Source organism: Nematostella vectensis, chromosome 5 (genome assembly GCF_932526225.1).
Source record: "Nematostella vectensis chromosome 5, jaNemVect1.1, whole genome shotgun sequence".
NCBI lineage: Eukaryota > Metazoa > Cnidaria > Anthozoa > Actiniaria > Edwardsiidae > Nematostella > Nematostella vectensis.
Window position 1 is genome coordinate 10,532,632 of NC_064038.1, and position 24,593 is coordinate 10,557,224.

General features: G+C 40.7%; 3 protein-coding genes across 3 annotated transcripts; 1 reads left to right on the forward strand and 2 right to left on the reverse strand.

Moving 5' to 3' along the window:
* Nucleotides 1-373: 373 nt before the first annotated feature.
* On the reverse strand, nt 374-4,404 carry LOC5517599. Its single transcript, XM_001637616.3, has 2 exons — nt 3,460-4,404; nt 374-777 (listed from the first exon to the last, which is right to left on the reverse strand). The coding sequence occupies exons 1-2, from the start codon at nt 4,201-4,203 to the stop codon at nt 478-480; spliced, it is 1,044 nt and encodes a 347-aa protein (XP_001637666.2). The 5' UTR covers nt 4,204-4,404; the 3' UTR covers nt 374-477.
* A 3,067-nt stretch (nt 4,405-7,471) lies between these two features.
* On the forward strand, nt 7,472-12,896 carry LOC5517589. Its single transcript, XM_048727450.1, has 3 exons — nt 7,472-7,707; nt 7,789-8,235; nt 11,158-12,896. Exons 1-3 carry the CDS (start codon nt 7,555-7,557, stop codon nt 11,479-11,481), a joined length of 924 nt encoding a protein of 307 aa, XP_048583407.1. The 5' UTR covers nt 7,472-7,554; the 3' UTR covers nt 11,482-12,896.
* LOC5517590 (protein fem-1 homolog B) lies at nt 12,626-19,805 on the reverse strand. Its single transcript, XM_048727449.1, has 3 exons — nt 18,972-19,805; nt 14,980-15,157; nt 12,626-14,069 (listed from the first exon to the last, which is right to left on the reverse strand). Exons 1-3 carry the CDS (start codon nt 19,582-19,584, stop codon nt 12,965-12,967), a joined length of 1,896 nt encoding a protein of 631 aa, XP_048583406.1. The 5' UTR covers nt 19,585-19,805; the 3' UTR covers nt 12,626-12,964.
* Between the last annotated feature and the right edge of the window lie 4,788 nt (nt 19,806-24,593).

A 24,593-nucleotide genomic window follows, 5' to 3' on the forward strand; every position in this document is an offset into this window, starting at 1 on the left:
TAAGAACCGAAAATGAGCTCAATTTTATGGCTTGGAGTTAGAAATAGCTTTGACCACACATACTGTGCTGTCTAGGGTTGCTGTTGACCAAAAGCGCTATTCTTTAGGGTTAAAATTGATTTTGCTGATGATCTGTTTCTATAAAAAAAACAAAATAAAGATTATAATCATACTTATTAATAAGTCAAATGTATTTTTTTTTTCAAATTTCAAATAATAGTACTATAGTCTGGAAAAAAATAAACAGTAACCCTGGTTCAAAAAATGGGTATTAATGCGTTGGTAAAACAGCAGTCCTTTTGTACCCAGCAGAGGAAAACATTTCAAGATCATCTAAGCTCAGGTAATTTAAAAAATGAACTCATAAACAGTCTTTTTTTCTTTGGCCATCTTTTATTCCAAAATTTCTATAAAATACATAAAATTATATGCTCAGAGATGACTGGAGAGATATTATTAATATTCATAATTGACTAGCTATGCATTGACCCAATGACCATCTTTGCAGGTTTTGGGTGACTTTATAAAATTTAAACCATACCATTTTGATAATAGAGAAGCTGGGTTATTAGGACATTTTGACTTAATACCCAAAAATAAGCACTCTCGGATTGGATAGAAGTCATTTCTCTTCATTTCTAGCTTGTGTCCCTCTGGAATCGTGACAACCGTTTCCCCCTGGTCATAGTAGTGAAACACATCTAGAAATGCTCCATTATTGTAAAGACGTACTATTGGTTCCTGGATTGAGCAGAGATCCACATGGCTAGGAGTCAGCTGTAAATGAAACATTTGAAAATTTTAGAAATATACAGACCCATGCTTGCCCCAAGATGCCAAACAGTTCAATGCTTTGCAGTAAAGCAAAATATCAAGTACCATATTCTGTTGGAGTTGTTTTTGTTTGCAACTATTATGTAATGTACCCCTATTTGTGGGTGCTAATGCACTCAAAAATTTCTGTTAATTTGTGCCCTAAATTCCATAGAACAATTGCAGCCTTTCACACATGCAATCTTTCCTGCCCCCCCCCCCCCTCCAAGCATTGGTTTGCCCCCAATATTTAATGTTTTATATATCATGTCCTGCTACAGCTCTTTGCTAATGCTTATCTGAGGCCTTGAGCTAGTTGGCATGTATCAAATGGGTGAAATGAGGAAAATGCCATAGATATCATGTGCATGAGATCAAATTTAAGATAGACAATCATAATGATGGAATCAATGCTAACACCAGGCTGTATCCTCTTATATGGTGTCAGATTTCTAGTGTAGATATCATGTGTTCTGGTAAGTTACTGGCAAAGGCAATCGACACACACTTCTAGTCTAGTCTACTCATTTTGCACTCTTTTACTACCCAAAAAAGGGAAAAAAAATTCAAACAGTTTGCTTAAGAAACACCCAAAATACAAACTGATTGTAAAAAAGCTACAAAGTTTTACAATGGCTATTGGTTCCTTGTATTCTGTGTGTTTTTTTTCTATTCAAAACACTGATACTGTGAGGATGCCTAAGCTCTTACTTAAAGATTTACGCTTTTCAGCTAAATTTGTTAAGTTCATGTTATTCATAAAAACTGGGTTGAAAGCTACAAATTTCAATGAGACAAACTTGAATCAAATAAAAAGATGCATTTGACATTTTGTCTGCTGTCACTTTGCTGTACTGTAAGGAATTGTCATATTCAATGTGTCTTATTTAATGTGTCTTGTCCAGAGAAATATCATAACATAGCAGTTCTTTTCTCAGTTTCCCATGTAACCACACCAGTTTCTCTGTATCGATGACAAGTTTTTTTTCCTACACAATGAAACAATCTAACACTTGGTCATTTTCTCATAATTTTCTTAAATATTGGGGGGGGGGGGGGGGGTGTGGCACGTGCCCCATGCTACCGCGCTGATACTTTTCAAAGTTTTATTTTTCAAGAGTCTCATCAGCCCTTTCTTTGTTACCCTAGTAAAATACTAAGAATGAAATCCATTTCTATCAGCTGTTTTGGGAAAAATTTTGAAAATTATTGATTTGAGTCATAAAATTTAGAAATTAATTGAGACATAAAATTTAGAAATTAATAAATCATCCAATATGCCCCAAGCATATATAGCAGATATAAAGATATAAAGATATAAAGCAGATATAAAAGCATATGGACTTGTTTCTTCAAGAGCTTTTGGTATCTTAGCAATCAGATAGGTCACTAAGAATGTAAGCAGTCTGAACCAATAACCCATTCTTTTTCATGTTAACAAAGAAAATCACCTCCACTTTATCATATGTTAAGACTTGATTATCAAATTTATAAATTTTCATTTTGTCCCCATATTTAAAATTTCATTAATTTAAGGGTGTACTGACATTAGTGTTGCTCAGTAACGACGTTGCTACGCTGATGGCGTTGAGCGCGCGCATATACATAACACGGAATTCGTCATTCCAAGCTTTCCTGAAGTAAAAGAAGCAAAAATATGTGTTTCAAGTTCCCAAAAATTGACTTTAAGTTGATCTCAGCCTTTTCGGGTGATGATATTTCCCATATTTTGCAAAAACGAAGATTTAGTCAAGCCAACCTTTTTGAAGCCAAAGTTTTCAATTTTCACTACCTGCGCATGCTGCAAACACCGAACGCTTGCGCACGCATTGAAAATCTTATTTCAAAGTAGCGCGCGCTGTATCAGAATTTTAAAATACTTTTTCCATTTTCATAATGACATGACGGATATCGTTCCTTTGAAGTGTAAATACCACGAAACACTATTGGAATTTGTTTTTAAACTTCATTTAAATTTCATCATGTGAGATATCAGTGTGTCTGAGCAGACCAAATGAGCACGCGCTGGCTTTGTTTCACTTCCGGTTTTGCCTTTTCTAAAAAAATTTTTTTTTGTCGCCAAGTTATTTTTAAACGCAATATTTTTTTTGTATTCCTTTTTATTAAATTCTCCTTCATATGGCCAAGAATGGATTTAGGGTTAATGTATTAGAAACTAAAATTATATCAAATAATCTGGATTTCAGGACCTTTGAAAAATAAAAAAAAAAACAATTTCTCAATCATTTCTAAAACGCATGCTTGGCTTAATGCACCCATCCCTCAACATTCATAAAACGTATTCAATATTTGTTTTCGAGCAATTTACATAGTAAGTGTATAAAATGTAGAAAAATAATAAAGGGGTTGTTTCCAATTCAAATACTCTGATGATTGGTTGATAAAAATTGTTATTACCGTACTCTTGAGCACTTTCGAATTAATTATCATTTCTTTAATAATTTGTGTTTTACCGAAAACACCAAAATAAAACAAATGGAGCGACTACAGAATCCAGTGCCGCAAAAAAAATAAAAACTCACATGACAGCCTCCCTGATTTCTTCCCCTACTATTTTAATTAGTATTTTGCATAATTATGAATGTCTTGGCAAATAAGCCTGTGATTTCTAAATTTTAGTCTTACCTTTCCACTGCAGTCCCAGCGTAATCGGTCATCCATAGATTTGTTATGTTCAGAGCTAGGAATAGCATTAATGTAAGTTCGACCGTCACTTTTGTATGGGTCCGAAGACCTGGGCCACCCTAATTTCTCAAGTACAAGTATATCTTTATAGGGTACTACCAGGTCCATATCATGATCCCAAGGAATCACATCATTTGTGCGTATTGCGCCTATCAAACTTCCCCACATAAGCGCATAAGTGATGTTATGTTTAGCGGTGATCTCGGTCCAGTATTGCAAAATCGCCGTTAGGGGCTTCCGTCTCCCGTTGTCTGGGCAATTTGTATCCCCGTAAATTTCCTTCCAACGTGTCGGATCATCTTTGCCCCACTTCGCCGGCATTTTATACTCAAAATACTTAGGGACTGGCGTGGTAGTAGCCGTTTTTGTCTCTTCTGTGGTCGAACTTGGCATAATTTCAGTCGCAGCTGTAGTTGACGGAAGGGTCGCGCTCGTGTGAGACAGAGTAACATTTTTATCGGAAGTTTTGATGGAGTATAATACACCCTCGTTTTTAATTACTTTGCTTTTGCTCATTCTCGATAATTCCAACCAGTACCCAACAGCTCTCACGGAAGGCAATTCATTTTCTTCATTCTCGATAAACATTAATGCCACAATTACACCCGTCGATACAAGAAAAAGAAGAAAGAGCTTGAGGCATCGAAGACGAGACGGTTGTTGTTGTTGCACAGAAAATGCCATTCTTACGCTTCGAAAAGAGCATTCAAATTGATAAAAATGACTTCTGTACCACCCTTGGTCTTAATTGATGGAGTACAAACGTTATAGTAGGATAGGTCGGTTAAAGAAGCGTAAAGTTCAAGATTGCGTATTCAGCTGTACCATATGTGTTAATAGTCGGCCATGTTGAGATGAGAAAATGTAATGTTACCGCGTGGCGCCCCATTCAGCGAGGACTGGTACCTGGAGTCAGCAATGCAAGTCGTCGAGAATGTTTTTCGTTGTAATTTGCGCGCGTATTTTCATTTTTGAAAATTATAAACCAATCAAGAGAGCATAAGATAAGAAAGGGACACTTTGGTATTACCGGCGCGCCATGTCGATTCCGAATCCGGCTATTTTTAGTAACCACCACTCCATCACTGCGTGTGAGCATTTTTACTCCCCTACCCCCGCGCTTTGGCATTTACATCTTGTTGTTTGCCGCTGTTTTGTGACTTGAAACCGAAAAAAACACCCTATTCGCACAAATACCATCGGAAATGTCATTCTGGCATCAAGGATACGGGCAGTTGCAGTTTATTAAGGGGATGTATTACTTCGAGGATTGCAAGATTTCCAAAACGAGACTTCATTCAAAATCAAGAGCGGAAAACCTCGTGCTTCAATCACCGTTTTTGCTCTAACTTGCTGCTTCTCCGTGGTTTCTCAACAGTCATTATCTTTCTAATGGTCAAACGAAATCTGTAAGTTAGACATTAGATATAATATTGATTTTTTTGTGAATATTCTGGTGAATTGAGAAGGAATCCAAGAAAAATACATTTCATAAAACTATCCTTGTGATGATCAAAGCCAGCAAGCTGAAGTATCTGAGCTTTTGTAAAAGTTAGAAAATAAAGAGGTAGATATTACTGTACTTCTTTGATGTTGTTATTTTTATATGTTATATCATTATGTTGTTATTATACAAGCTGGAGTGCTGGAGTCGGGATTTGAATCAAACGCAGTATCACAGCCATTTTATCGCAAATCCTCACGCGCAGTGGTGGGGTGGTGGTTACTAAAAATAGCCGGATTTGGAATCGACATGGCGCGCGGGTAATACCAAAGTGTCCCTCTCTTATCTTATGCTCTCTTGATACCAATGTAATATTCTCCCTTCCACAAAAGTAAGTTAAGATGGATTTAAAGAGTCGCCTCAGTAACTTGTCACATAAATTAGGGCCCCCCCAATATTTTCAATTAATATAAAAAAAAATCCAACAGCCAAGAGCGCATATGCTCTCTTGCCACCTACTCCGCTAATTCTCAATGCACAAGTGATATTTTTCAAGTGTTATTCTTTCTCGAGACAATTATTGATAACGGACCTATAAAGAAAAGGCCATAAGGGATGACGAGTCAAATGCGAGCCAGCCCTCCACCCCGCGATTTTCATGAGACCTGTCTCTTCCACAGGCAGCCCATGCTCTTTAGTTGTCCCTATCATCGATTTTACGGTAAACATAGGACGAAAATCAAACTTAGTGAAAAATAAAAAAACAACTTGTTGAAAAGACGTGTGTGTGTAGTCTAGTGTTGTGTTTATGTCATACTTTTTGCGTGTTCTTTGGTCGTATTAAAGCGCCTTTTACAAGATTCACGATTTGAAATGTTAACCGAAAGAAGACTAAACACGTCTTTTCAACAAGTTATTTTTTTTTATTTTCACTAATTTTGATTTTCGCCCTATGTTTACCGTAAAAGATAGGGACAAATAAAGAGCTTGGGCTACCTGTGTCTCTTCCATATTAAGAAGTACAGAGAGCATAATAAAACGTCGTGTAAAAGCACCTGTCAAAAAATCAGCTTGCTTTTCCTTTGCTGTCGAATCCGTTGTATCGCGACGCCGCATTTTCAAAACATCGATTTGTTTTTGTCTTTTGGGATTTTCTGTTCCGCCAGTCAAATCATTCTAAGCCAATCATATTCTTGCCATCTCTCGCCTAATGTAGTTGCCTGGCTTTCTGTCGCGACACTGTCTGGTTTTCGTCCAGAGGATCAGGGAAGTGCACAAAGCAAGACTCAGAATGGTTTTACTGACGGAACAGAAAACCAAAACAGATTGTGTTTTGAAAACACGGGTCGCAAAACAACGGATTCGACAGTAATACAGTCATTTACGACTTGTTTTTTTTTAGAAATATCTTAACAAAATGTAAAAAATCGTCACAATGATTCTTACTTTATAAATGGGCTGGGTGAGCCAACGGGTCACCTATCACCTACGTGTCAGTGCGTCAATATAAAAAAAAAAGATGATGCCTTTCTATTCATGTCGTGCTACATTTGAGCATACTAAATTATTCATCAATTAAAACGACATGTAAATTATTAAGACTGGTCACACTAGCGACATAACATCGCGCCCCAATGTGCTTATATAACGACATAAGAGAAAAAGACATGTTATTTCTCCATGTCTCTGTCGCTATGTCATTATTTTGAACCATTCGTCAGTTTAAACATAGGAAATAAGAGTGTGCGTGACTTTGCCGTTATGTCGCTAGTGTGAACCAGCCTTTATATACTATCGGTTTCTTGTGACTAAAATCGTAGGAATAAGTATAACTCTGTTTTACGTCATCCATTCCCTGTCAAACTTTGGTTAAATGACCTTAACAGAGGTAAATATAACTGGTGAGTTTTGGACAGATAGGTTGACTGCTACTGGATGTAAATTAAAATTGCTGACTCTGGCTTTGAGCCTAGTTTCCATTCAAAAATGGTCACATGACCATTTCAAAAGTTTGGCAGAGATTGGATGACGTTAAACAGAGTTAAACTTCTTTATGATTTAGCCTCGTTTCCACGCTGGCTCGAAGGGGCCATTTCTACACCTCCCCAAAGTAGCCCCCAAACGCTTTTCAGAATTGTCGACAAGTAGTTTTGGATTCCTTAGGGACTAATGAACACTACTAGGCTAAACTATTCGCTAACCTTCTTCACGAAATGCCCACGGGAAAACACATCCTTTCGGAATATACGTGCGCTTTAATGAGTCAAATATTCGCGTAGATTGCGCACATACTCGGCGCACCTTGCACTGAAATTGTGCCAAAACTTAGGTGCTTTACAAACACTGGAAAACGTGGGAACTTCTATTCTTATTCTAAGGAACAATAAAAAATAATAAAGATTATGGTCCCCTCTGCTTACATAGATGTGTGTGGAATATTTGTCTTACTTGTTTTCCCGGTTTTGAGGTCTTTTGCGTGGTGACGTTGTTTTACCCCCTCTCCCACCCCCTCGGGCAAATTGTGCCCGTTTACATCGACTCATTCAACTGAAAAATGGTACAGATCGCACTGCTAGAAAGAGTGAGGAATTATGATCGGATTGTGTGTATACTTAAATCATTGCCGCAAGCACCCATTCTCGCTCTTTAAACGCGTTTTTCCTTTGATATTGATAGTCGGAGTATCGGTTTTAATATGTCTGAAAGGCCGAATTCATCCAAGAAGCCATTCATCGAAATTCATGGTTAGTGTTTATGAAGCGTGTTTCTCGTGGGTATTTACCGTATTTACGCGTGAATGGTAACTTCTATTTTTACTTCTACAGGGATTGCAAATTATCACTGATTCGTATTCGACGTATTCCTCAACTCTTTCCAATGGAACTAAGCTTAAATGGGGAAGAGCTCTGAAACATAGATGGAAAGAAATTTATGGCGAAGAAAATTGCGAAGATGATCTCCAAAAGCGTAAACTGTTAGTAACTCTTTTACGAACGTGGAATCTGATTGCATCTCATCACAATATAACATATTCTTTAATGTACGGTTCCCTTCTTGGCGTAGAGCGAACAGCGGATATTTTGCCATGGGACCACGATTTAGATATCATGGTTAGCTACGATGGTATTTTGAAGCTCGAACGAATAGCAAATATATGCGACCCTCGAGGTCATTTTGACATAAATGACGGATTACCTCATTTAGTTGTCTTACCAAACTCCGAGCACAATGTCTTTATGGATGATAGACGAAGATTTGATTGTGCTGGCAAGGTAAGGTTTGTTTTTGGTCAGTGGTTTACTATTTCTTGTGTTGTTTATGGAATTATGTACGCGCGGTTGTACCAGATATAAATCCAGTCAATCTGGGTTTGAGGTAGAAGTAATTGCAATAGAATTTCTCTAAGCGGATTTTAAACAAGTGATACAACCTAGTAAACATACTAAAAGTCCCCTTTGGTGGAACACTCTAAATATGTGATTTTTCCATTTCGTAGCAAAACCACAGGGTACCCGCGTCGCTGAAACGGAAAAAAAATACACGTCTCAATCAGTACATTTAAAAGACCATTGGTCAAAGTTGATTAAAGACCCATTTGGGTATCGAAACAAAGCAAATTGCCCCTGTTTTATATCTTTTTCCAATATTTTTGTATTCCAAAAACCATAGGGCACCCGTGTCAAAAACACTAAAACTAGAAGTTTCTAATAAAAAGTGAATGCTCGGAGGACGGGACGAACATGTTTCAGTACAGGGGTTCTTGAAAAAGACCGCTGATCAGCATGAAATCAAAATACACATCAGCCATCTGGGGAACCTATGGTGTGGACACAAAAAATCACATCCACTATATGAAACTCGCACATGCGCTAAAAAGACCGCTGATCTGCATGAAATGAAAATACAAATCAACCGACAGGGAAGCCTGTGGTGTGGACACGAAAAATCATAGACAATACTTCTATCTTTTACTGCATTTGATTGACACTATCAAAATTGCTAAATAGATTTCTTTCATTTAGTAGGGATCTAATCTTTGCCTTATTTTCTCATAGAAGGCTAAAAATATCCAAAATGATTCTATTTGATAAGCACAGCCCGCTTTGAAGTAAACTCTAGACAATAAGCTGAAAAGCACCCGAATTCATCTATAGGTAATGGGAAAAGGGTACATTCTACTTCTTTTCATATACAATATTCAAGTAGCATTCTGTCAATTTTAAGGCACATTTTTTTTACTCGTGATTTCGGAATGAGAATGATTAGAATAGAAAAAGCACGCATTCGTTTATCCCGCATTCCCATTCCTGAATGGAATGAAGCCCATTCCACCAATTTTGCTGCCTGTAGCAGAATGCCTCGAATGCCATTCTGAACATTTTCTACCAACCATTCCCATTCCAGAATGATAGGGAAAAAACATGCCCTAAGTTAGGGAAGTAGAGAGGTCATTTTAAGTTTCCAGATTTGCTTAAGATGGGGGGGGGGGGGGGTGTGCACACATGAAATATCATAAAAGAAGTTTTTAAATTTGATGATTAATCAATAAAAAAAATTACCGCTCCAAGGATGGGAGCAGACCTGTAGACAGAATTTTGAGCAGGGAGGGGAGAGGGGGGTTTTGAGCGGGGAGGGTGGGGGAAGTTGGTCGTTTACCCATTTAGCGGACCATTTTCTCTTAGGTTGTTCATCCTAGCTAGTAGTGATAGCAGGAAAATTCGTTATATATCGAATTATTGCTGTTGTTGTTGTTGCTGCTGTTTTTGTAATTGATATTGTTATTTTCTGCCTAAAAATGTGTGACCTAGTGACTATGAAGATCACCAAAAGATTGATTGCACCATCTAGCTTTACTGTAAGACACACAGGCCACAAACATAAACATATCCTCTCACCTTTTTGTTTCCCTGTATGACACAGGCCACAAACACAAACATATCCTCTCATCCTTCTAGCTTCCCTGTACAACACACTGACCACAAACACAAACATATCCACTCATCCTTCTAGCTTCCCTGTATGACACAAACACAAACATATCCACTCATCCCTCTAACTTTCCTGTATGGCACAAACACAAACATATCCTCTCATCTTTCTAGCTCCTCTGTACCACACACTGACCACAAACACACCCTCTCATCTTTCTAGCTCCCCTGTACGACACACTGACCACAAACACATCCTCTCTTCCTTCTAGCTTCCCTGTACGACACAATGACCACAAACACAAACATATCCTCTCTTCCTTCTAGCTTCCCTATACGACAAAGTGACCACAAACACAAAGATATTCCTCATCCTTCTAGCTTTCCTGTATGACACAGTGACCACAAACACAAAGATATTCTCTCATCCTTCTAGCTTCCCTGTATGGCACAAACACAAACATATCCTCTCATCTTTCTAGCTCCCCTGTACGACACACTGACCACAAACACACCCTCTCATCTTTCTAGCTCCCCTGTACGACACACTGACCACAAACACATCCTCTCTTCCTTCTAGCTTCCCTGTACGACACAATGACCACAAACACAAACATATCCTCTCTTCCTTCTAGCTTCCCTATACGACAAAGTGACCACAAACACAAAGATATTCCTCATCCTTCTAGCTTTCCTGTACGACACAGTGACCACAAACACAAAGATATTCCTCATCCTTCTAGCTTTCCTGTATGACACAGTGACCACAAACACAAAGATATTCTCTCATCCTTCTAGCTTTCCTGTACGACACAGTGACCACAAACACAAAGATATTCTCTCTTCCTTCTAGCTTCCCTGTACGACACAGTGACCACAAACACAAACATATTCTCTCATCCTTCTAGCTTCCCTGTACGTCACAGTGGCCACAAACACAAACATATCCACTCATCCTTCTAGCTTCCCTGTATGACACAAACACAAACATATCCACTCATCCTTCTAACTTTCCTGTATGGCACAAACACAAACATATCCTCTCATCTTTCTAGCTCCCCTGTACGACACACTGACCACAAACACAAACATATCCTCTCTTCCTTCTAGCTTCCCTGAACGACACAATGACCACAAACACAAACATATCCTCTCTTCCTTCTAGCTTCCCTATACGACAAAGTGACCACAAACACAAAGATATTCCTCATCCTTCTAGCTTCCCTGTATGACACACTGACCACAAACATATCCTCTTATCCGCAGGAAGTAGCCAAGCTGGTGGACGCATGCTCCATCCAAGAACCACTAGCCAGACTTATTGCAGGCTCAGTATTCATGGACTTTTATCACTACACAGAGAAGGAGGATAATCTGATTTCAGTGCCAGAAGGAAAAACTGTCACTTACGCCAAGAGGGACGTATTCCCCTTGAAGGAGTGCTTTTTAATGGGCGTCAAGTCCTGGTGCCCAAAAGACCCCATCCGGGTATTAGAGACTTGGTACGGGAAAGGCCGGCTTGGCTCCCATAAGAGCTGTCAATCAGGGGAGTGGGTGGAGCTAATCACGATGGTCAAACCCAAGAGATAAGCCTTTTCTAACTGGCCGAACTCTGCCTTAACGGTTAATGTTTCACGTCCTCCTATCGGCGTGCCTCTCTCTAGACGGGGCGGTCGGTCGTCTGCTTCCCGCGACTTACTATCGGCAAATTATTTGAAGCCAGCGTTCTACAAGCCTGTGGTACCCAGGGTACAGTGTGGTCACATTCGATCAACACACTTATGTAATTTAGTCTAAAGACGATGGGTATCGTAGTGTATAAGTAACACAAGCGATGAACGTAGACTATAAGTAACGCAAGTAATGCACGTAGATTTAGTAAGTAACGCAAGGGGTGTACGTAGACCCAGCGAGTAACGCAAGCGATGTTCGTAGACCCAGCGAGTAACGCAAGTGATAAAGGAAGACTTAGTAAGTAACGCAAGGGATGTACGTAGAATTCGTAAGTACATAAGGGATTTGGGAAGCCTTAATGAGTAACGCAAGCGATGTACGTAGACCCAGCGAGTAACGCAAGGGATGTAAGTAGTCCCATAGGGAGTAACGCAAGGGATGTGCGTAGGCTCACATGCTTTACGACTTACAGGTAATGCTTGTTTACTAGTTCCAATAGGCTAAACTTTACTTTCCTTTTATCATTTTTAACCGTTGCACAATGATGACAACAAGAACAACGTCTCCCGTCCTTATAGTTAAGCTGGCTATGGTCATAAATCATTTTTGTCCCTTGAATAGTATTAAAGCGACATACGTCACTGTTCTCTTTAAAGAAGAACAGTAAATGATGGAATGTCACAAGAGGTCTCAAGGCTTGGGGTGCACTGGAATATTATCAACCTTTTTATGTCTTGTTATCGCACTAAGACCGACCTTGTTACGATAAAAGTCTTTTAGGCGCATTACAATCACTACTTACTTCACCACATCTCATAGGAGTTACCTTAACAACATGGAAATCAGGGGCGTACCCACGAATTTACGGGGATGTGGGGGAGAGATGAATAGTCATATGAAACATTTGGTAGAAGGATAGTATTTGAAGATCCTTCAAAAAGAAATGACCCACTTTTTCGCGTCAAATCGAGGTACGAACGCATCCCCCCCATTCCACCACCACCACCTTAACTGTGGAATTGGACGCTTGGAGGGGACTTGCTTAAGCTTCACGGACAACTTAAAGTTGACAACTTTAATTGTTTGTGTACATACACCGTCTACACTAGCAACATTCAGTCGACAATTAAAGTGGGCCGTTTTCACAAGAGAACTTAGGGAAATACCTAGTTGATGGGAAATACCCAGTTGATTTTACACAACTACGCAATATCGTCGTTTACACGTCTACCAGGCCAACCTTACCCAACGTTTCTTGTACAACTCTACTTATTGTGTACACAACATCTGCACGAGCAACTTAAGTTCTTAATAAAAGGTGTTCACAAGAAGTTCACTTGGGGTGTACCTAGTCACACTGGTGGGCCCGGCTCGGGTCCAGCCTCATTTCTATCGATTTCTATATATGCATATCTAGAGTGTCCTCCTCAGTCTCCACTGAAAACTGCTTCATCATCTTTTTTATCGCTTGCAATTTGGCGTAGTCCACGGGCGTCTTGTGTTCCTCGTCGGGTACCTCAGTCGAGGCGCCAGCCTCGAGCAGATCATGCACGATCTCAAGCTGAATCGAGCCAGTGCTAAGTCTCCTGTTTGGATCGAAAGTGGGTTCTAGGGACGCTATAATGTGTAGGGGGGTGCTACCGTGCTCGTTGGTGACGTTAGCATCCGCGCCAGCACCTACTAGAAGCCTTGCAATGTCAACGCTTGGGAACTCGCAGATTTGCAGGAAGTCTTTGTCGGCCGAGAGGGTCTGTTCTGAGACTGCTAGGTGTAATAAGGAGTTGCTCCCTATGTCCATGTGTTTCTCTTCAAATACTAGAAACTTCTTAATCAGTCTGACGCACCTTCGTTCCTCTTTTCTCCGCATGTCAAGCTGTAACGCGATGGCTAGGTAGTAGAGAACGACCCGCTGGGCTTTCTCAAAGTCACTTCGTGTTTTAGCTTTTTCCGTAACAGGCATGTCCTCTGCGGGGGGCAACTTTTCCAAATCGTGCAGTAGCATATTAAACGCCTCCTCAATTTGCGCGAACGTCGGCGAACGCTCAGCGAGCACCATCCGAACCATCAATCGGCCAATCCGAAGAAGCTGATCATAAATTGAATGTCCATTTCGTTGATCGAGTTTCGCAGAGTATTTCCAAAGATCCATGGCCCACTGGAATTGCCCCTCGTCTGCCATGCACGCCCCGCGATACCTGATATGCGATGTCAACGATGGATTCCTTGCTCTTAGAATCCTTTCTCTTACAATCAAACCTTCCATCTGGATAGCGTAAGGGTTATCCTTGATTTTTTCGATTTCTTCGGGTGTCTGACACTCCATTCTGTAGCCATAAGCCTTGACGGGAGGGCGAACGAACTTATGCAGGACGTCAGCGCCCGGGTCATGGTAGCGATGTTGCATTGCGCTGCACAGTAACTTGTATGCTTTATCAAGGTTGCTCTTCTCCGGGTGGTTTGCGTACGTTGCTCCTAGGAGTTCTAAAGCCTCGACGATGTCGTGTCTGTGAGAAGCAATATCACATGTCCATCATCAAATATGGGACACACTAGGACAGTTTGGAAGCTATATATTTCAAAGCTAGGGTTTAAAACAAAGGGATCAATAACGGACCTCGGTATAAGAAAAGGTGTTGCTGATTAAGAAGGCGACTTAGTGGCATTGAGGGTAAACATGATGAAGATAACAACATTCTACCGGTTTGATGGTGATGGCGGTGATGATGAAGACAGAGATGATGCTATGTTTAAAACAAAGGGATCAATAACGGACCTCGGTATAAAAAAGGTGTTGCTGATTAAGAAGGTGACGTAGTGGCATTGAGGGTAAACATGATGAAGATAACAACATTCTACCGGTTTGATGGTGATGGCGGTGATGATGAAGATAGAGATTATGCTATGTTGATTATTTTAATGATGTGGTATATGATGACATTGATGGCGACTATAATGGTAACAGTGATGGTGTCGATACGTTGTCGTTAAGACAATGATGATGGTATGGTATTGATAGTGTAATATATACGATACTGAAATGATAGTAAAATGATGATAATGATGATGAAGTTGATAGTGATGATGATAGTAATAATGAGTGTTGATAATGATTGAAGACAGCAATGATTATACGTGTCTTTTGGCATTTGTCCGCATGTCAATGTACAGGCCCGTACCCAGGATTGGCTGGGGGGCGCGCAGTCATAGGTATCATATGGAAAAAGCATAGTATTTGAAGATTCCCTAATAAGAAATGACCCACTTTTTTGCCGCCAAGTGGGGGGGGGGGGGGAGGGTGCGCAGTCATGGGTATCATATAGAAAAAGCATAGTATTTGAAGATTCCCTAATAAGAAATGACCCACTTCTTGGTACGCGCACATTCTGTATACGGAGTGTTGCATGATTGACGTACCGTGATGTATCTCGCAGAAGGACGAAGAACTTCATGATATCATCCCGGCAAGCATTGCAAGCCATTTTCAGTGGAGTCATGCCATCCTGGTTGCTGTTCATTTCAGCTCCATGTTTGATCAGGATTTTGACGATTATAAGCTGGCCCCGCTCAACGGCGTAATGAAGCGCTGTGTTGCCTGACGGATACAGGGCATGTGTCAGTCTATGAGCTAGCCTTAGACGCTACATGTATAATAAAGCCTCGTGTTGCCAGAGGAGCATCTAGCCTTAGACGCAACATGTATAATAAAGCCTCGTGTTGCCAGAGGAGCATCTAGCCTTAGACGCAACATGTATAATAAAGCCTCGTGTTGCCAAGGGAACATCTAGCCTTAGACGCAACATGTATAATAAAGCCTCGTGTTGCCAGAGGAGCATCTAGCCTTAGACGCTACATGTATAATAAAGCCTCGTGTTACCAGAGGAGCATCTAGCCTTAGACGCTACATGTATAATAAAGCCTCGTGTTACCAGAGGAGCATCTAGCCTTAGACGCAACATGTATAATAAAGAGCACCGTGTTGCCAGAGGAGCATCTAGCCTTAGACGCAACATGTATAATAAAGAGCGCCGTGTTACCAGAGGAACATCTAGCCTAAGACGCAACATGTATAATAAAGCCTCGTGTTGCCAAGGGAACATCTAGCCTTAGACGCAACATGTATAAAAAAGCCTCGTGTTGCCAAGGGAACATCTAGCCTAAGACGCAACATGTATAATAAAGAGCGCCGTGTTGCCAGAGGAGCATCTAGCCTTAGACGCAACATGTATAATAAAGCCTCGTGTTGCCAGAGGAGCATCTAGCCTTAGACGCAACATGTATAATAAAGAGCGCCGTGTTGCCAGAGGAGCATCTAGCCTTAGACGCAACATGTATAATAAAGCCTCGTGTTGCCAAGGGAACATCTAGCCTTAGACGCAACATGTATAATAAAGCCTCGTGTTGCCAGAGGAGCATCTAGCCTTAGACGCAACTTGTATAATAAAGCCTCGTGTTACCAGAGGAGCATCTAGCCTTAGACGCAACATGTATAATAAAGCCTCGTGTTGCCAAGGGAACATCTAGCCTAAGACGCAACATGTATAATAAAGCCTCGTGTTGCCAAGGGAACATCTAGCCTTAGACGCAACATGTATAATAAAGCCTCGTGTTGCCAGAGGAGCATCTAACCTTAGACGCAACATGTATAATAAAGCCTCGTGTTGCCAGAGGAGCATCTAGCCTTAGACGCAACATGTATAATAAAGCCTCGTGTTGCCAGAGGAGCATCTAGCCTTAGACGCAACATGTATAATAAAGCCTCGTGTTGCCAGAGGAGCATCTAGCCTTAGACGCAACATGTACAATAAAGCCTCGTGTTGCCAAGGGAACATCTAGCCTTAGACGCAACATGTATAATAAAGCCTCGTGTTGCCAAGGGAACATCTAGCCTTAGACGCAACATGTATAATAAAGCCTCGTGTTGCCAGAGGAGCATCTAGCCTTAGACGCTACATGTATAATAAAGCCTCGTGTTACCAGAGGAGCATCTAGCCTTAGACGCTACATGTATAATAAAGCCTCGTGTTACCAGAGGAGCATCTAGCCTTAGACGCAACATGTATAATAAAGAGCACCGTGTTGCCAGAGGAGCATCTAGCCTTAGACGCAACATGTATAATAAAGAGCGCCGTGTTCTAGCCTAAGACGCAACATGTATAATAAAGCCTCGTGTTGCCAAGGGAACATCTAGCCTTAGACGCAACATGTATAAAAAAGCCTCGTGTTGCCAAGGGAACATCTAGCCTAAGACGCAACATGTATAATAAAGAGCGCCGTGTTGCCAGAGGAGCATCTAGCCTTAGACGCAACATGTATAATAAAGCCTCGTGTTGCCAGAGGAGCATCTAGCCTTAGACGCAACATGTATAATAAAGAGCGCCGTGTTGCCAGAGGAGCATCTAGCCTTAGACGCAACATGTATAATAAAGCCTCGTGTTGCCAAGGGAACATCTAGCCTTAGACGCAACATGTATAATAAAGCCTCGTGTTGCCAGAGGAGCATCTAGCCTTAGACGCAACTTGTATAATAAAGCCTCGTGTTACCAGAGGAGCATCTAGCCTTAGACGCAACATGTATAATAAAGCCTCGTGTTGCCAAGGGAACATCTAGCCTAAGACGCAACATGTATAATAAAGCCTCGTGTTGCCAAGGGAACATCTAGCCTTAGACGCAACATGTATAATAAAGCCTCGTGTTGCCAGAGGAGCATCTAACCTTAGACGCAACATGTATAATAAAGCCTCGTGTTGCCAGAGGAGCATCTAGCCTTAGACGCAACATGTATAATAAAGCCTCGTGTTGCCAGAGGAGCATCTAGCCTTAGACGCAACATGTATAATAAAGCCTCGTGTTGCCAGAGGAGCATCTAGCCTTAGACGCAACATGTATAATAAAGCCTCGTGTTGCCAAGGGAACATCTAGCCTTAGACGCAACATGTATAATAAAGCCTCGTGTTGCCAGAGGAGCATCTAGCCTTAGACGCAACATGTATAATAAAGCCTCGTGTTGCCAGAGGAGCATCTAGCCTTAGACGCAACTTGTATAATAAAGCCTCGTGTTGCCAGAGGAGCATCTAGCCTTAGACGCAACATGTATAATAAAGCCTCGTGTTGCCAGAGGAGCATCTAGCCTAAGAGCTAGCCTTAGACGGACACGTAATATGCGTTGTGTTTCCTGACGGATACAGAACATGTGTCAGCTTATGAGCTAGCCCGAGACGCAACATGTATAATAAAGAGCGCCGTGTGATTGGTGAAAATGGAAGACCCTTGAATGCAAAGAGGGATTTAATCTTGGCCGGGGGTCTCTGTGGTTTTACCTCGACAAACGCATGATCTGAAACCAACTTATTATGGAATACATTGGCAAAAACGTTAGGCAAAATCATGCTGTTCCCGCCAAAATATTGTAAATCCTTGTATACACTTTTATAAGAACCTTTTTTATAAGAACGTCCAGGCTGAGATTTCACCAAACATGCTAAGAACATACCGAGGCTCAGATTGCAAAGAAAAAATCTCTTTTAGTCCTGATGCGTTCTTAAAGGCAGAATCAAATTGTGCTTATAGTAAAAACTTTATTATTGCTATTGATCATTAGTATAATTCTCTTTCTAATAATTCATTGGGTATTATATTTAAGAACATCATCAGCCTTAAAATTCTGCAAAAAATAAGGACGGCTCACCCTTAACAGAAAATTAGACGTTCTTATAATAAAAAGGGTGTAAGGAACTTAAAATAGTCGGGTTGAAGTAAATAGCAAATAGTCCGTAAGGTCAATTAATATTATTTCATAACACACTTAACTTAACAAGTTATTTTGGAAACGCTAAATCGCCTTAGGGCAGTTATCTATAATCAATAAAATTATTGAGCAAAAATGTACTTCGCTTAAGTACATTGTTTATAAATCAAAATTAATGTTAGCTGTGTACTGGGGCTGTATCAGGTTCGGTTCATACTATGGCATAAGCTCAAATAGGAGCAGAAACAGCAAAATAAATTTTCTTGTTTTGACCAGCGTGACATTAGATTAAAGACGGCTGGAGGACGTCGAAGACGGACGCGCACGTAAGATTTATTCGCGTGCTTAAAGATCAACTTCTCTTTTGTTATTGTTTACAATTGAAAATACGCTGTTCATTTGTTGCAAGAAAATTTCAAAATAGCCATCCACGCTTGAAGTCTGATACTTTATTAATGATATTTTATACTTGAATTAGCCGATGAAAATGGATTCTTTCTGTGATTCGGCATTGAGCGGGAGCATAAAATGGCGGCGTGATTGGTCTAATTTTAAGAAAATATACGATAGCACCAGCATACGATAACACGCGCTGAATTCTCTAGTGTGCGCGCTGTGGTCGTCCCCCCGCTATCGTAAATCATAAGTTTCCTTGTTTACCTTTGTTGTCCCGCGAGTTGATGAGAGCTCCCTTGTTGATTAGAGCTGTTATCAGCTCCTTGTGCCCATTGTAAGCTGCGGCCATTAGACATGAGCTTCCCTGACTGTTGACTCCATTCACATCCGCAGCGCCGTGTATCAAACACATTGCAACCTCTTTCCATCCCCAAAAACACGCTGTGCGTAATGGCGACGAGTTCGAGGCAGTTGTGTGATTTGGATCCGCTTTGAATCGGAGCAGAAGAGCCACAATATCAACATGTCCACTATACGACGCTGCCCAGAGTGCAGTGACACCCTCCGCCTGAGTTCCTCCATCTAGACAGACCGTGCATGTCTGCTCTACATCTACCAAACCGTGTCTTAAAAGCACCTCAACTACTTCAGTGTATCCATTTAACGCTGCTAAAATCAACGGCGTTCCTACGCTGTCTTTCACACGAACCAGTGTCTCGTTCAAAATCACCTTTTTGCGTTCCTCCGTAAGTTTGGGGTCGTCGATTAATTTGCGCAAGAGTTGCAAACCGTCTTTTAGTTTGCTCATGGAATCCCTTTTCTCGCTAGTGTGGGGTTCCCCCTCTGCTTTCTCATTTCTCGCGGGGGCACCATTCATTTCTCACTCGTCGAGGCAAGAGTGGGAACAGATTTAGCTGGTGTTTTCCAGCGCGCTTATACATCGACTGTAGAACGAGTGCTTAGAACTGGAATGACTGATTATCGATGGTTTAGCATAATATCATATAACCCGGTGACCTCTCATTTGACGCCATTCGCCGAGAAAGTGCGCTGTTTTTTCTCAGTTCGCTGAACGTTGCAAAAAATTCCACTAGAAACCAAAGCTTAGATACTTAGCCCCCTCCCACATAAATAGAAATATCTAAAAGTACACTCCAGAAGCGCTAGACAACTACCATGTGTTAAACGGGCACCAGACAGTCCTTCCTCGCAATTTTCGACTTATGTTCATTTTACAAAACTGTGTTGGGAAAGGTACGAATTTCAATGTGTCGTATAAAGAACGGACTATCTGAGGGGGACACTTGACAGAAATTCAGTACAAAAAGCTTTGGACTTTGACGATCTGGCATAAGTAACGTTTATTTCTAGATGCAGAGCACGTTGAAGACATAAGGGATGCAAATCGAAACCGCGATTAGATAGCAACTTGAGAAAGGTGTGTTATACTGTAGAATATATTACGTAGACGTTGATCGGTCAATGGGGATTAATAGGCTAGATTAATAAAGAAATCGACCTCATAGGATCAATACTTACTTACTCAATCATCTTCACTTCTACCGAACATTGGGCCTACACCAAAGCACTTTGTACAAATTGACGCACTTTCCAATACATTGTACTTTGTAATAAAAAAAAAACGTAACGGACTTGACGCACTTTGTAATACCTTAGAATACATTTTGAGGGCTTTGTAATAAAATCTGACGCACTTAATAAAACTAGACCCTGCGCGCAAGGTTGACTGGTACCTGAGATCTGCAATTTGTTTGGGCCCTGTGTTGTAAAATGTATGACAAAGATTGTACAGCCCACCTGTACAGGACCCGAAACGATCCCAGGACCCGAAACGATCCCAGGACCCGAAACGATCCCAGGACCCGAAATGATCCCAGGACCCGAAACGATCCCAGGACCCGAAACGATCCCCAAAAGTCCCCCAAATGATCCCGGGCCCCGAAACGATCCCAAGGAGTCCCCGAAATGAACCCCGTGGAATTACCAGAAAGGACAAAGGGAAAGTGGAAGGAAATACTTTTTGAAGCATTATAAAAAAAAAAAATAAATAAAACAAAGGCCCGATACTCAGGCAATGTACACTACTCAACCACTGGCCTCGATGACGAGTGCCACTCAATGTCACTTACGTCATAGATCACGTGACTTTAAAAAGCTTCAATATCTCCTACCCTTTAAACCCCAAAGGTCCAGTACTAACGTAATGTACACTACTCAACCACAGGCTCGATGACGAGTGCCACTCAATGTCGATGACGTCATAGGTCACGTGACTTTAAAAAGCTTCAATATCTCCTATCCTTAAAACCCTAAAGACCCGATACTCAGGCAATGTACACTACTCAACCACAGGCCTCGATGACGAGTGTCAATCAATGTCAATGACGTCATAGGTCACGTGACTTTAAAAAGCTTCAATATCTCCTATCCTTAAAACCCTAAAGACCCGATACTCAGGCAATGTACACTACTCAACCACAGGCCTCGATGACGAGTGCCAATCAATGTCAATGACGTCATAGGTCACGTGACTTTAAAAAGCTTCAATATCTCCTACCCTTTAAACCCTAAAGTTCCGATACTAAGGCAATGTACACTACTCAACCACAGGCCTCGATGACGAGTGCCACTCAATGTCGATGACGTCATAGGTCACGTGACTTTAAAAAGCTTCAATATCTTGAATACTTTTTCGAGATCAACCGGCGTAAATGATATACGGATAGTGGGATTGAGCTTCCTGGCGCCTCCGCCCTTTTTTTCTTTGTAGAACTTGTCAACAACTTTCGGGAGCTCTGACTTCTTAGCAACGATGCATCCTGTTCCTGTGTGCACGATACGTCGGACTTTTATCGCTGTCATTGGATCATGGACCTCACGCAGTTCGAACTTGTTGCTTTTCAGCTTTCTATACACTCGTTGCCGTAAAGCTTTGTTTTCTGTTTTAGGCCAGTCTTTCAACGATGCTACAACACTTAGAAGGGAAAACAGGGCATCGTACTCGTCTTCGTTAAGGGGCACATTTCTTGAGATAAACTAAACATAAATAAACACAGATCATATTAGTTCATTTCTATATTTTTCACATATTTTCTCCGGTATCGTTTTGGAAATGATAGCCCCATAGCCTTTGTACATAAACGCTGAGAACTCATCGGTGCCCAGTGCCGTAGCAGGCCACGTAAGATTTTTTTTTTTTTTTTGGGGGGGGGGGGCACAATACAGAAACATTAAGAAAATATTTGGGGGCACAGCCACGCCCCTATCGATCATTTCATTATATATATTTTTTAATATTTGGGGGGGGGGGGGGGGGGCACGTGCCCCCAGTGCCCCACCCCCTGCTACGGCCCTGGTGCTGTTTCCTCTTGTATATTGTAGAGTCTTGTTAAATCAATGCGCATTAAACAAACTTCATATACGTCAGTATACGTTAATAGAGAGACTTTGGATGCGATCATTTCGCCAAATAATTAATTAATTTAGGCATGTCATCATTGTTTTTGAATGTCTGAATTTTTATAAGGTCATGAAGCAATAACGTCATCACATGATGTTAAATCAGAAAAATTCTATAATCTCAGCTGTTATAATGCCTGCTTCTACTAACATTACTCCCGGGGGGGAGTCAGTGTAGGATAGATACCCCCCCCCCCCCCCACACACACACACACACACACCGGTCTTTGGTACTGTTCACCGGATGTTGAAAACACCATTTGATGTTAAAACAGCAATGTTTGTAATGCAGATAACCTATGTGCACCGCAAAGGTACTATAGGTATGATTTTATTGGAAACCATCGATGTGCTTAGGAAATTGTAATATTTACTTGTCAATAAATTCCCGTTTATAACTGGAGGCTACCACAAGGTTCGAGGAAGGAAAGTTCTGTCCCCACTCGATGACCCCTAGTTAAAAGAGTAGCGATGGGTACCACGAAATTTCGAAAGTCTCGCAAAAAAATTGCAAAAAGGTCTCGGAATCTCGTTTTTTCCCCAAAAGTTTAGGGGTCTCGGAGCCAACCTTTTTTTTTTCTTACCACGGTCTCGGATTTTTAATTAAACGCGATCTGTTTTATGTTGTTACAATGCTACGGGCTCCCCTTCTTTTGCGTTATGTAGCAAGAATGTATTGTAACTCTATTTATTCTTTTTTCAACTGATGTTTATGACATACCTCGATCAAGTTATCCGAAAACTCGTTAGAAAAAAAAAGCTGAGACCGGAAAATTTCGGGCTCGGATTTCGAAATTTGACAAAACTTCCGGATTCTGAAACACGGCCTCGGCAAGTCTCGGATTTACCTATTGTACCCCTAGTAAAGCTAACAGCAGAGCAAATACAATACACCTCTGTGCCGGTTTTTTTTACTTATCTGATTGATTTTTATCGCTAAGTTTCGCGTTGTTTTTGCAGATGGCCATGTTTTGAGATTCCAAACATTCCTGAAGCTGGTTCTGGGTTTAGTTGACTGCCCATTGAGCAAAATCCATTTCAATTCTATGTGATAAACACATTGCATGTTTTTATATTAATAGGTATTTACCTGCTTGTCCTCATCTTTGTCCTGTTTCTTGTCTTGATTTGACTCATCATCGCTTGTCCCGAAGCACGTGGGTATCACTAAGACCACTAACACCAGATAAACGAGGAGAAAACGCCAATCCATTGATGGGATTTTTACTAATAGAAGTAACCAATCTGATTTTTTTGTATAAAAATAGTAAAATCTCTGAATGTAGGGTTAAAGAGAAAGCCACAACTAAATTGCTACCAAGAGTCAATATAACACAACCTACAACCTACATTCAACCAAACTGAATCTGAGGAGTAACGCTGACCATTCTCTCACTCTGAACACTAGCACTTCCGTTACACATGACACCTATAAAAAGGCTAACATCATTTCCGGTTCTTGGAGAAATCTAGATTTATTTGACAAAAAAGTGTATCTTTTTTTCTCACAAGCGTATTCATATTATTTCCGACAAAGCTCTAGTTTTTTAAGCCATGCGATTTTTGTCAAGTTCTTCGTCCAGTGCACTCATTAAAAAGAAGTGTTGCAGAGTATTAAACAGGAAACCAAAAATAACGGTTTTGATATACATGATGCAGCTTTGATGGTTTAATTCAAGGAAATTCTCTGGAACTAAAACTTTTATAAGAAATCATTTATACAGTATTTCTGTGATGCCGTTTGCCTAACTAATTACTGGCCTCAGTATCGGGTGATTTTCTTTTGTACGCTGCTTGACTGAAACTCGTCATCGCAAACTGTGGACATTGCGAGTAAAAACTGACAAGAACCTACCCTGACCACCCCCAGATAAGAACCACTCTAGGCTATCAAAAACAGGTTTTTATTGTAAAACAAATAATTTTACATATCAAAAAATTAAGTGCCACGATACAAAACAACACACCAAACAAAATAAGCAGGAAAGAGGAAATGGTATTAAACTATGCAAAATAACAAAAAACGAAAATAAATAATTATGACCGCCACTGTTAATTTACGAATAACAAGAACATAGTATCCTAAGTTCTCACAAAGAACCATTCATATAAGGACATGCGGAGGTTTAAATAAAATGCCATAGACATTGAAAGTCGTCATCATTGCCTGAGTGTCGAACATTTAGGGTTTAAAGGGTAGGAGATATTTAAAAGTCACATGACCTATGACGTCATTGACATTGAGTGGCACTCGTCATCGAGACCAGTGGTTGAGTAGTGTACATTGCCTGAGTATCGGGCCTTTGGGGTTTAAAGGGTAAGAGATATTGAAACTTTTTAAAGTCACGTGACATATGACGTCATTGACATTGATTGGCACTCGTCATCGAGGCCAGTGGTTGAGTA

Coding starts and splice junctions, on each gene's coding strand:
- LOC5517589 (XM_048727450.1), top strand. CDS start 7,555: ATGATCGGATTGTGTGTATACTTAAATCATTGCCGCAAGCACCCATTC. Junction 7,708..7,788: donor GCCATTCATCGAAATTCATG/GTTAGTGTTTAT, acceptor TTACTTCTACAG/GGATTGCAAATTATCACTGA. Junction 8,236..11,157: donor GATTTGATTGTGCTGGCAAG/GTAAGGTTTGTT, acceptor TCTTATCCGCAG/GAAGTAGCCAAGCTGGTGGA.
- LOC5517599 (XM_001637616.3), bottom strand. CDS start 4,203: ATGGCATTTTCTGTGCAACAACAACAACCGTCTCGTCTTCGATGCCTC. Junction 778..3,459: donor GCTGGGACTGCAGTGGAAAG/GTAAGACTAAAA, acceptor TTTCATTTACAG/CTGACTCCTAGCCATGTGGA.
- LOC5517590 (XM_048727449.1), bottom strand. CDS start 19,584: ATGAATGGTGCCCCCGCGAGAAATGAGAAAGCAGAGGGGGAACCCCAC. Junction 15,158..18,971: donor CAACTCGCGGGACAACAAAG/GTAAACAAGGAA, acceptor TGTATCCGTCAG/GCAACACAGCGCTTCATTAC. Junction 14,070..14,979: donor CTTCTGCGAGATACATCACG/GTACGTCAATCA, acceptor TGCTTCTCACAG/ACACGACATCGTCGAGGCTT.